The following is a 12365-nucleotide window of genomic DNA, read 5'->3' as shown; positions in this document are numbered from 1 at the left end:
TCCAGGACATACATGTAGGATATCCTCAGGATATCCCATTGTAATCCTCAGATCTCCTCTGGATGTCCTGAGGAAGAGTAAATGATAGCCGTATATTAACCTCTGGAGAATCCAGGGAGATCCTGTGGAACATCCTAAGGATTTTTATAGGATATGTTAGGGATATTTTTCGTATGTTTCAAGGAGTAAATTATAAAATTTCGATATAAATTAAAATTATGTTTTGTTATTTACTGCCAATATTAAAAATCTAATATTAAAAATAGTTGACCGTTCTTTAATATTTGAGGCTTTCGTGCTGTACATGAATATTTTAAGTTTGGCTCCCGGGTTTGAGTTGTGTAATATTTTCTAAACAATCCAATATCTGAATTCCCTATATTGGGATTGCATCAGAAATTGAACTGATAGAAAATAATTACATTTGTAATTTCCTGTCAGTTGCTCTTTGCAAGCTTTATATAATTCTCATGACCAAATCTCAAATACGAGTTCGCGTGTCGCATAGCGGTAAACAAACGAACTAGCGATTGAATACTATTGTTTGTAAAGTTTTTGGAATGTTGCGAACGGTAACATTTCTCATAAAATATTAAATAAATAATAATTTTGGATATATGAAAATGTGCGCATCAAATTCAATTATTAATATTAAACGAAATTAATGTTAACAATTAATTGCACATGTATATATGTCCTCTGGAAATCCAAAAGACATCCAATATAATAGACAGGGCAGATATATCCTACAGACATTCAGGGGTTATCCAGTGGACATTTATAGGACATTAATACTTATTATAATACTTAAGATTTCTAAATTATATTAAATAGCCGACACAACTAAAAATAATTATGTATGCATATTAAATTTTTATAAATATATTTATAATAATATATCTTAAAACATCCTACAAATGTCCTGAACCGTCCTGGACATATTCAGGATGATCCTGAGGATGTTTTGTGCTGTCTGGGTATATAATTTTATTGGTCCAAACCTAATAAATTCGCTCATTTTTGTAATTCTCACTCTCACTTGAATTACAAAAAATTAATATTCTATGAACATTATTGTCCTTATGAATATATGAATGGGACCATTCAGTAGAGAAACCGCTCAGTAGCAATCGAAGGTGATTGGCTCATATACTTTTAGAACCAACAAATCAACGTCGAGTGTTGATAAGACGATAACTGAGCGCTTTCTCTGCCGAACGCGACCAATGATAATCACATCTTCATACTTTAGCAAACTAGGGACTTTTAAACTTTACGTGTGCATGCCTCCATACCTAAAGCAACCATATATTTTCAATGCGTAACTATTGGCTGACAAAATTCAAAACTATTTTCTTCTATCTACGTTATTATGAACTATTTTACATTTGTTGTAAAAATGAAATTTACACTGAATCCTGAATCTCTCAGAGACTTACATCGTGAGTACGGGCTTAGCAATTCCAAGATATCCGACCTATTAACTATTAATAATTTAATAAACAGCCTTCAAGAAATTTATGAAATTAATAAAAAAGGAGCACATATATAGCCATATCAAGGAGAATTTACAAAAATGTGCTTAATAATGTATATATGAAGATGGAAGAGCAAACTATTCAGATAACATCTAAAAATCTTGTATAAAAATATCTAAAGGAAGTGTAATTCATCAAGTGTAAATAATAAGTATATATATACTAATTAAAGTTTCCTTGAACATTTAAAATCAAAGATGTATTAAAAGGAGTATAAATAGGTGAAAAGATGGAAATGAGAACAATTTCAGGCACATTGTAATTTCAAAAATTCCAACTTTATTTATTAGATATATTTGCTTTCAACTATACATGATGAGTAAGACTGTATGTGACTTTTAATACACACAAAATTATTATTAAATATACTTTCAAAACTACAAAATTAATTTTGTACATACGAGAAGCTATCTATTTCATAATTTATGTATCTAAAAAGTATAAGAATGTATATATGATTATAAAATGTATATTATATACCATATTCTTTTTTTTAAATAAGAAAAAAAAAATATTTATTTTATTCAAAAAATATTTTGGAGATTAGAAATGAGATCGCACATCAATAAATATTAAATGCAAGCTACATATATCAAACTACGGCAGCATTGGTATATTATGAAAAATTATTGTAGGCATGAATTTGTTTCATATATATAAGTGTAGCATTCATTTATTTTAGCTCATTAATCTAATCTTATTTTGCTAATATATGTTAACGTTAGAACTGTACTTCCTCTAAAGGCAGAGTATATTTTATAGTGATATAATTAATAATTTCAATTTTGATTTGCTTGATTTTTAATCACAAAATATTATATCTTATTCTTTGATTAATTACGTTTACAATGCAATCAAGGATTTTTTTAAATACTTATATAAAAAACAAAATAATAATATATAATTACAGAAAATAGAATGATTTGTTCCATAAATTTTTATTAAATGTCTAATATATTAAAACAAATTCTTTCTCTTTATAAGTATCTGACTCTAAATGTTTGTGTTTATTTCTTATTCACAATATGGAATATGACAAAATTTTGTAATCTAGAAGTTTGAAAGTATTCATATCTCTCTCTTGTTATTTATAAACATTATATATCAATTTGTGCTATTTAAAATAAAGATTAATTCAAAATATATTATAACTGTTTTCTTAAAACAAAATTAGAATTTACATGCATAAATATGAAAAAGATTATTTGTGCAATTAATTAAGACTATTTTATAAAAGTTTTTGAACACAAAGAATTTATTATGAAATAAACTATAGCACCTTAATTAATAATCAATATTTTATGATATAAATACAGTTATATTATCAATATTTACTCTTAAAAATATGGATATACAATGATCTTTGATTATAAGCACATTATTGGGATCACCACAAGATTGTATCTTGGAGCACACAGATTTATGTATCTTATTTATCCAACAAACTGTTCTTACAGATATAGATCTTTTGAAAAATTTATTGAAAACAAAGCTTAAATATTCTGAAATATTAACTTTAGATATTAAATAAAATTTTAAATCAATTTGCTCGACTAGGAGAATGACTTGTGTGCTTACAATAAGATCAAAAATTATGCTTATAACTATACTAGGAGTCATTGTATGTCACAATCAAGGTTTATAATCATAATAAAGTATAAAGTATAAAATTAAAGGTATAAATAACAATTGCATTTGCATTAAAGAATATAGGAACTGAGTGCAAAAGTGTCTCTGAAATAACAATAAAAAAACATTGAATATTACATTATTTTAAACAGTCTACATGTATCATCTAAGCCATCATGTATATATTATGATGTAAATAATAAAATTTGCAAGATCACATTAAACTTTCACATCACAATAGGCAATACGTTTAATACATAATATCAGTTCATATTATACAAAATTCATCAAGCATAGCATTACACTCTGTATCAGCAATTCATGCAATTGTATGAAAATACATCTAAATTTTCAAGGTAATAAATAAAAATTGCACGATAGTTTGGTCAAAAAGAATATATGCTTTTTTAATGATTATCATTTAGAGTGTAAATTTTCCTCTTCATCATCGCTGTAATCATCGCTTAAATAATGATTGTTTTGATGTGAAAACTCATAGCGTCCTGTCTTGTTTGGTGGTGGACTATATAATATAAGATGTATAAAATAGTTTAGTATCATAGAGATATATATGAGTTTTCTAATATATATATTCAAAAATGTACCTTGTCTGATCTTCATCATTGTGACTGCTGGTACTGCTATTTGGACTGCCATCCCTTTTTGGGCTTGCTGGTGGAGACAATGCTTGCATCAAACGGCCTTTACTTTCGTTCCAAATTGTTGACTACAAATGAAAACTTTTAATATATCTATACAATATACATATTTGTATATTATGTGTACAGATATATCTATATGTATATATACCAATCTGCCTTCTCTTCCAAATAGCAAAAGAAACGTATCGATAAACTCCCGAGATTTCTCTTCCCATTTACTTATCATATCCATTCGTTTCTCACCAATATTTTCCATTACTCTTTTTCCTTTATCTTTCAGGTCATCAAATTTATTTTGTAGGCGAAACTTTTTCTCCTGTAATGTTTTTTTTATTAGAACTATATTTGATTTGTTATAATAACTCTTTCGTGATTATATTTTTCTTTTTCAATTTATATGATTGCGATATCTCTTTGCATCTAACAATTTGACATATAGATATCATTATGCAACAATTAAGAAACTTACATTGAGGAAAGAAACATTAAGTTCCTTTGCACTATAACCTCGTGCAAGATTTCTTCTAACATATATATCATAATCTTTGACTATTCTTGCAACTATATCCGAAGTGGAAACGCCTTCCGTTCTCTGTGTAGCTACGAACATGCCTTTAGCTTTTAGATTAGCATAAACATCTGATACATCGTCTGTCATGTATGGTATATCATCATGAGCAACAAAATCAATCTGTAATATAATATTCATTCAACATTAAATTTTTTTATAATATAATTGTGTAAAATGTGTAGCATTTTACTAAATAGATTTTGAAATATAAAAACATGAATTATTCTTTAATGACTGTACCTTGTGCTTTTTAAGAAACTCATCATCGAGTTCCCAGGGTGCATCTCGGACAACTTCATCTACATATCTACAATGTCTAACAGCATCATATCTTTCCAGATCTGTCATTACAGTTCTCCCTTTTTTGCTATGTGTCAATTCATCATTACACACTATAATAAATAATTATGTTTGATATACTATAAATATTTGTAGAATTATCATAATTTAGAAATATAAGTAAAGTAATAAATTATAATATAATTACAATAAATGATTTATAACATGTAAATAGTGGAAAAATCAATTTTTTTAAGTAGTTTTGCATAATTACCTCCAACAATGAGATAAACATTTGGAAAAATATTCTTTGCTTGTAAAAGTTGCCGTGCATGTCCTTGATGGAAAAGATCATAAATACCGTCGGCATAAACTCTAATTTTTCTAGGAACTGAAAAAGAAGTTAAACAATATATAGAAATAAAAAAAAATAGTCCATGATATTTAATATTATTAAGGACATCTTTGAAATATACCTTTACCACTCCTTGCTTGTTTTAAGGTAATTCTTGTGTTGTAATCACATGCATTCCTCTCTATAATAGCCTCTAACTCATCGTTGAAAGGTGCTTCTTTACAAATAGACTAGAATAAATGAGAAATTAAATTGTTGATGTTTTGCACATAAATATAAAGTTAAGGGGAAAAAATTCTCTCTTGAGTTTGTGTATTTAATTATAGATTGTGTTTAACATTATTTCATTTCAATTTACTAAATTGTATAATGATATATCATATATTCTTATTTTAATATATTATATAAAAAAGGGATAAAGAAAGTAAAACTTACTTGAAATTTTTCATAATATATGGAAACTTGATTACAATTTTTTATAAACAATAAATTTGCACTGTTATTTTCAGTATAATTCTGTTTAGATCCCCAAGTCATTGCTTTTATTAACGATTTTTTACAATTTGACGATTTGATTAATTGATATTTATAATAAAAATAAAACTTATATCTTACATTAGCTCTCAATGTTAAATATTATAATTAATTTTTATATTAAAAACACATAAAATACTTGATGTTTAATTAAAAACAGTAATTATACAATTGCATTTAGCTTTTTAGATAAAATTGTAGAAGGTAAGTTTTTAAATAAATGTTAAATTGTATTCAATATGTCACCATGACTTCACTTTTAGATACCGAACAAAATTGTCGGAGCGCTAAAGTATTTCCAAGCTTTTATCATATTAGATATGCCAATCTGGCATCACGCCAGGTTATTATCATTTAAAGAGCAATATTATGTTATCTTTAAAGTAGACGATTTTAGACAATTGTATCTCTTATGAATAACATTGATGATATCAGTAGATTTAATATGAACAATTTATAAATATGAATATAAAATATAATTCATTTTGTAATTTTACAATGGTATGTTTTTAGATCAAATGTAACAATACTTGTTCATTTGCTTTGTGCTAATGATATAAATTAATACTTACAGCATGAACAGGAGACTCTTCCCTCGAGCAGGACGCACTTTCTCCATTAATATTGTTCTGATGGGATACAGTAGTCAGCATAATTTCTTCTCTGGGACGCTTCCTGGACATTTTCTTACTTTTGCAATGCTGTTGCCATACAGCTTTCGTTTAACTGTAAATGTATGGATGTCACCATCAAATTATGCAGTATAATTCTGACAATGAGATGAAAGAAGGATCTATGTCTTGTGAATATCAATATGTTACAAGTAAATGACAAGTATATTATGATTGAATAATATGATTGAATAATCGCTACTAGTATTCTGAGTTAGTGGTGTCACATATTTGCGTTTACAGAAACAAAATTATACTGATAAGTATATATTAACATCCATATATTTGGGGAGAAAAACGAATTGTAACCGTAATTACACTATCGCGGATAGAGAGGAAACGTATAATCCACGACGGCATAATCCTTTTGCCTTGGGAGATAAGCTTTAAAGATCGAAATTCCTCGTCTACCGGTCGACGTCACACGACGCCGCGTCCGCGAGTCGCGTGCCACGCACGTCCGGTGACGTGCCGTGTGCCGTCAGTGTTTCGTCCAAGGAGATTTCACACCGTAAAAATCGTGTGACAAACGAAATTCGCCGCTCGTCGATACGCGAGAATCGTTGTTGATGGAATTTTTTTAGCACTTACGGTTACGGGCGATCGAATCTGTTGATCGCGATCCGCGACCTTCCTCCTCGTGCGAGAAAAGCGACGAGAAACAGCTGGGCCGAAACCGGGTACGATTTTTCGAAGCGTTGAATTTTTCCTCAGTCCCTAATACTGAATACAGCGCACGGTCGTTTCGTAGAGTTAGACGAACAAGGATCAAAATCGTAACGGATCTTGTAACGTGACTTCGAAAAAAAACTGGGCGTTAAATGCAACGTGACGCAACATGCGAGGGAGTTTTACTTCGACAGCATCTATGGCCAGATGGCCACACATACCACGCTATGCGAACAGCTGACCTAGCAGACGCCCGCCACGATAGGTCAATTCTTTGTTAACTGCACCTTCCGTATTACAATAATTCATTTATCCTTTTTTCTCTCTCTCTCTCTAACCTTTACTTAATTATAGATCTATTTTAATTTGAGTGCAGGGAGTGTAATCCTTACAGTGCACAACAAAGAATAGATTTAAAACCTGTTCGAATGTTAAGTTTAACGTACGAGAAGCTGACCAATCACGTTTTTAATACGAAAAATGTCACGTTGTTACATTTTATATATTAAATGCGTGATTGGTCGATTTCTCTTTGTCTAAATTTGAAATGTTTATTTACACGTGTATATTTAGACCAAACATATGTATACATATATATATCCCAGTCAGCCAGGTCTGTTCTAACAGATATTGCCAAGTGCTTGCTACAAATTATTGTCAGCAAAAAGGCTACAAATTTGGTACAAGAGTTGTTATTACCGATTAAGCTGGCAGATTGCCGGCAAGAATCAAGCAAAGCTTGCTAACATAACTACACAGCAAATTGGCGGCAGAAACCGAGCAAAGCTTGCTGACATGACTGACATCAGATTGTCGGCAAAAACTGAGCAGGATCTGGAGTGCGCAATCTGATGGCAAATTGGCAGCAAAAACCGAACAAAATCTGCAGCTTATTACAAAGTATTATAAAATAGTTCAGTCGCTTATCGCTATGCGGCGCGTTATTCATTATCTATACCCGTATTCAAATTCTTGTCATGAGTGTATATAAAGCCTACAAAATGCTAATAATATTATAATATATATATTTCTATCAGTTCAATTTTTGACACAATTCTTATACAGGAAATTCAGATATTGAATTGATTTTTTGCAAATCGGACAGATAATTGTTTGATTTTCACTTATTCAAACAATTTTTGTCCAAAAAGATCTTTAATTTTATAAATTAAGTTATTTGAATTTACCTATATGTTTTAACATATTAATATATGATTTTATATAATGTCTAATTATCTAATGGTCATTTTATGACCAAAACTTATCATCATTTTGTTACTTAGGGTTAAGGCTTTAAATCTATTTAAATATATACTTTTATATGAATGGCCAAAAGCTGCAGAATTTGTTCGGTTTTTGCTGACAATCTGCTATCAGATTGTCTTGCGCAGATCTTGCTCGATTTTTGCCATCAATTTGACGTCAAATCATGTCAAGCTTTGCTCGGTTTTTGCCGTCAATTTGCTGTCAGGTTATGTCAACAAGCTTTGTCAACAAAACACAAGCTTAATGCGGACACAGATGGCACTGGATTTGTTACCAAGTTTTGAGCGAATTTGATGCCAATTTGGCAACAATTTGTTATCAAATTGCTTACTGGATATATATATATATATATATCTTGGCAAAAGTGAAAGAGAAATATACATACATAAAAGAGAGTGAATCTCTCTGTTAGAAAGATATTAGGCTATCTCTGTCACGGAAAAACTTTTTTTCTCTCGTTAGGTCAAATTCTCGATATTTTAAGAATTTTGAAAATTCGAGAAAAAAAAAGAAATTTTTTTGCAATATAAAAAATTTAGCCCATCTTTTGCATGGAATTCGTGTAACGAGATTACTCTCCCTGTAAAAAATGAAATCTCTCGAAACATATGTTTTTCAAAAATTTGTGAAATTTCTCCGAGAAAATGGTGCAACGCTCGATTTTATGCGTCACATGACTTTTACGATCGCTCGACCATGTAAGATCAACGTACTGGCGTTCTTCCTTCCGCTTTTTTCTCCGTTTTCTCATTCACAATGCATTTATATATACCGTTACGAATGTATGGTACGTCAAGGTTCGATCGCTGCTGACGATGACGATTCGAATATATAATGTTTCGTTTTAATTAACATCGAGTCATTGGGACTACTTCCCGGACAAAAAGTTAATTTCGGCGAATCTTCGCGAAACGCGATAATTCGTGTTCCATATGTGATGTCTATACCTATACAGCACCGAAAGATTGCAAAAACGTTGCATATAGATCTTACATTGAAACATTGTAATATTGCATAGAAGTTGCGAAATGTTTCTGCAATGTTACTGCAAGCCTGCGGCAACGTTGAAATGTCCGCCCTCGGAAATATTTCAATGTAAGACTACAGTAATGTTACGGTGCAATGTATTTGTAATATTTAAATACATTGCTACAAATATGCAAAACGCTTCAAATTTAATACATAAACTTTGAGAACATATAAAAACATCCAAGAGAGATAAGAAAAAAGATTGTGAATTTACGCAATTACAACGAGATTTTTTCTCGTCTCTCGTGGATGTCTTTATATATTCTCCAAGTTTATCTATTAAATTTGAAGCATTTTGCATATTAAAAAATTATTATCAAATTTTTGCTTTTATATAAAAATGGGAACTATTAAACAATTTTCTGTTATCTAATTAACATCGCTATTTTATAAATTATTTACAAGTTTAAGAAATTGATAATGATTAAATAATTTAATTCATAAAAATTAAAATTTTATTTATATAAATTTTAAACTTCATATCTTAAGTAGACAATAATCGGATAATTTTAACTTTTTTCCGATAATTATTTGTCCGATTTCTGAACACTCAATTCAATATCTGAATTTCCTGTGTTGGGATTGTATCGGACAAATTAATCTGATAAAAATAGTTATTATACCTTTAATATTACTAACTGCTTTTTGCAAGCTTTATATAACCATCGTGATTAAAACTTAAATATACGGGATAGATAACGCAACGCGCGCCGCATAGTGGTAAACGAACGAAGTAGCGCTTATCAAAAACTGTCTTTTCTAATGTTTTTGAAATGTTGCTGTAACATTCTCATAAAATATTACAATTCCATATTCCAATAATGTCTCAACAATATTTCATTGCAACTTGCAAGATTGTAACATTGCTGCAATATAATTGCAATGTTCTATGCTGTATGGGTATGTGCTAAAATATTATACTAACAAGTGATAATATATATATACGTACTGTATAAATTCACAAATTCTTTCCACGATAATAGGTTCTCTATATTCGATATTTGAGTCAAACTGTCAAATGGAATTCGGAGTAAAACGTAACTGTGAATTCTTACCGTATCGACAGCCACGCACGCGTGCATACGCAAACACAGGTCACTCTTCGAAATTTGCCGGGCGTCGCAACGTGTTTTAGCGGCGGAGTGCGTCGATATAATTTCAAGACTCGCGAAAGGATTGAAAATAACACGTGCTGATAACACGGTATTCCCGACTCTCGCGTTGGATCAATAAATCCCAATGCATCGATCGAATCAAATGCACAATTTTTCGATATACAGCTACGTTTGACGTTCGTGTCCACGCGACACAATGTACTGACATACGCGTCCTTAATGCGCGGTCGCGAGCGCTTCATCGCGACAGGGTGACGATGACGTAATATCGGATGATCGCCGGCGTCATATGTGCCGGCTGCGTTCCGCATACGGGACGTATATCTGTTCATATGTGTACATACATGTATATAGAGACGCGTATGTATAGGGTAGCCTGCAAAAAAAGATGACAATACAAAGAAATATTTGCGAAGGAATTCTTTCCATTGTTTTTCACACTCGATTACTTGTCGCTAATTTGCGATTTCTGACCTAGCACAGTCCGATATAATCATGGATGTTTATGTGATAATAAAACATAAACACGATAATTTTATGCAAATTGCGCACATATGTCGACATCTCACATTGCAGTTGGAAATGCTTTTTTTTTATATTCGAATGTTAAAGATCGTTCTATTTGTGATATATCTGTTAATAATAATCCACATTTCTTTTTACTTTAAACTGCGCGCTATAATAAAATTAAAAATTTATAAAAATAAGTTATAGCGAGAGGTATAGACGATGTAAGAATAGTATTTTGCTTTATATATATGCAAAATCTATAATATCGTTAGGTAAACGACGCTCTTCAATTAGGTTTGCTCCATTACTTTGTAGCATGTTTTCATTTTACAACAGGTTGCCGTTGAATATATCACAATTACATCACAATATATTAGGCATATATATATATATATATATATATATATATATATATATATATATATATATATAAAACGATTTTATACTTTTTAAAAGACATATTTATACCCATACAGCACCGAAAGATTGCAAAAACGTTGCATAGACCTTGCATTGAAACATTGTAATATTGCATGGAAATTGCGAAATGTTTCTGCAATGTTACTGCAAGTCTGCGGCAACCTTGAGATGTCCGCCCTTAGAAATATTACAGTAATGTTACGGTGCAATGTATTTGTAATATTGAAATGCGTTGCTACAAATATGCAGAACGCTTTAAATTTGATAGATAAACTTTGAAAATATATAAAGACATGCAAGAGAAATAAGAAAAAAAGATTGTGAATTTACGCAATTACGAGTTTTTTCTCTCTTGGATGTCTTTATATATTCTCGAAGTTTATTTATTAAAATCTGAAATATCGTGCATATTAAAAAATTATTATTAAATTTTTGGTTTTATATAGGAATGGAAACTACTTAACAATTTCCTGTTATCTAGTTAACATCGCTATTTTATAAATAATTTACAAGTTTAAGAAAATAGTAATGATTAAATAATTTCATTCATAAAAGTTAAAAGTTTACTTATATAGATATTAAACTCTATTTTACATCTTAAGTAGACAATTAACGAATAATTTTAACTTATTTGGATATTTATGTATCCGATTACTGAACAATCAGTTCAATATCTGAATTCCCTGTGTTGGGATTGTGTCGGATAAATTAAACTGATAAAAATAGTTATATCTTTAATCTTACTAGCTGTTCTTTGCAAGCTTTATGTAATCATCGTGACTGAAACTTAAATGCGGGATAGATAACGCGCGCCGCGTAGCGGTAAACAAACAAACTAGCGATTACCGAAAACTGTTTTTTGTAATGTTTTTGAAATGTTGCTGTAACATTCACATAAAATATTACAATATGTTCCAATAATGTCTCAACAATATTACATTGCAACTTGCAAGATTGTAATATTACTGCAATGTAATTGCAATGTTCTGTGCTGTATGGGTTGTAGAAGTCAAAATCATGACAAGGAAATTAACTTATGACTATTTATGACTTAATAACTTTTGCGAAAATTTGGTTGAATATACATTTTAGAAATATATGATTATTGTAATATACA

The 12365-nt window shown here is 30.0% G+C and overlaps 1 protein-coding gene across 4 annotated transcripts; it reads right to left on the bottom strand.

Annotated features, from left to right (window-relative positions):
- Positions 1–2665: 2665 nt before the first annotated feature.
- Positions 2666–10598, bottom strand: LOC138943188 (choline-phosphate cytidylyltransferase A). 4 transcript variants are annotated; one of them, XM_070313776.1, is made up of 9 exons: positions 7130–7324; positions 6141–6294; positions 5156–5264; positions 4954–5070; positions 4641–4792; positions 4299–4520; positions 3978–4145; positions 3773–3894; positions 2666–3690 (listed from the first exon to the last, which is right to left on the bottom strand). In XM_070313776.1, the coding sequence occupies exons 2-9, from the start codon at positions 6249–6251 to the stop codon at positions 3585–3587; spliced, it is 1107 nt and encodes a 368-aa protein (XP_070169877.1). In that variant the 5' UTR covers positions 6252–6294; positions 7130–7324; the 3' UTR covers positions 2666–3584. The 4 variants fall into 4 exon arrangements, with proteins under 4 accessions (XP_070169877.1, XP_070169876.1, XP_070169873.1 ...); XM_070313775.1 differs by lacking the exon at positions 7130–7324 and adding an exon at positions 6558–6824; XM_070313772.1 differs by lacking the exon at positions 7130–7324 and adding an exon at positions 10259–10598 and having other exon boundaries at positions 2667–3690.
- Between the last annotated feature and the right edge of the window lie 1767 nt (positions 10599–12365).

The sequence above is a fragment of the Polyergus mexicanus genome, unplaced genomic scaffold (assembly GCF_030449975.1).
Source record: "Polyergus mexicanus isolate NDT 795.1 unplaced genomic scaffold, iyPolMexi1.0 SCAF_25, whole genome shotgun sequence".
Taxonomy (NCBI): domain Eukaryota; kingdom Metazoa; phylum Arthropoda; class Insecta; order Hymenoptera; family Formicidae; genus Polyergus; species Polyergus mexicanus.
This window is presented reverse-complemented; position numbering and strand designations above follow the sequence as displayed.

What these genes read in the sequence shown, in the direction of transcription:
- LOC138943188 (XM_070313772.1), bottom strand. Translation starts at nt 6,251, where the DNA reads ATGTCCAGGAAGCGTCCCAGAGAAGAAATTATGCTGACTACTGTATCC. An exon ending in AAGAGTCTCCTGTTCATGCT is followed by an intron (nt 5,265 to 6,140) that starts GTAAGTATTAAT and finishes CATTTATTCTAG; the next exon opens with TCTATTTGTAAAGAAGCACC. An exon ending in AATGATGAAGATCAGACAAG is followed by an intron (nt 3,691 to 3,772) that starts GTACATTTTTGA and finishes TATATTATATAG; the next exon opens with TCCACCACCAAACAAGACAG.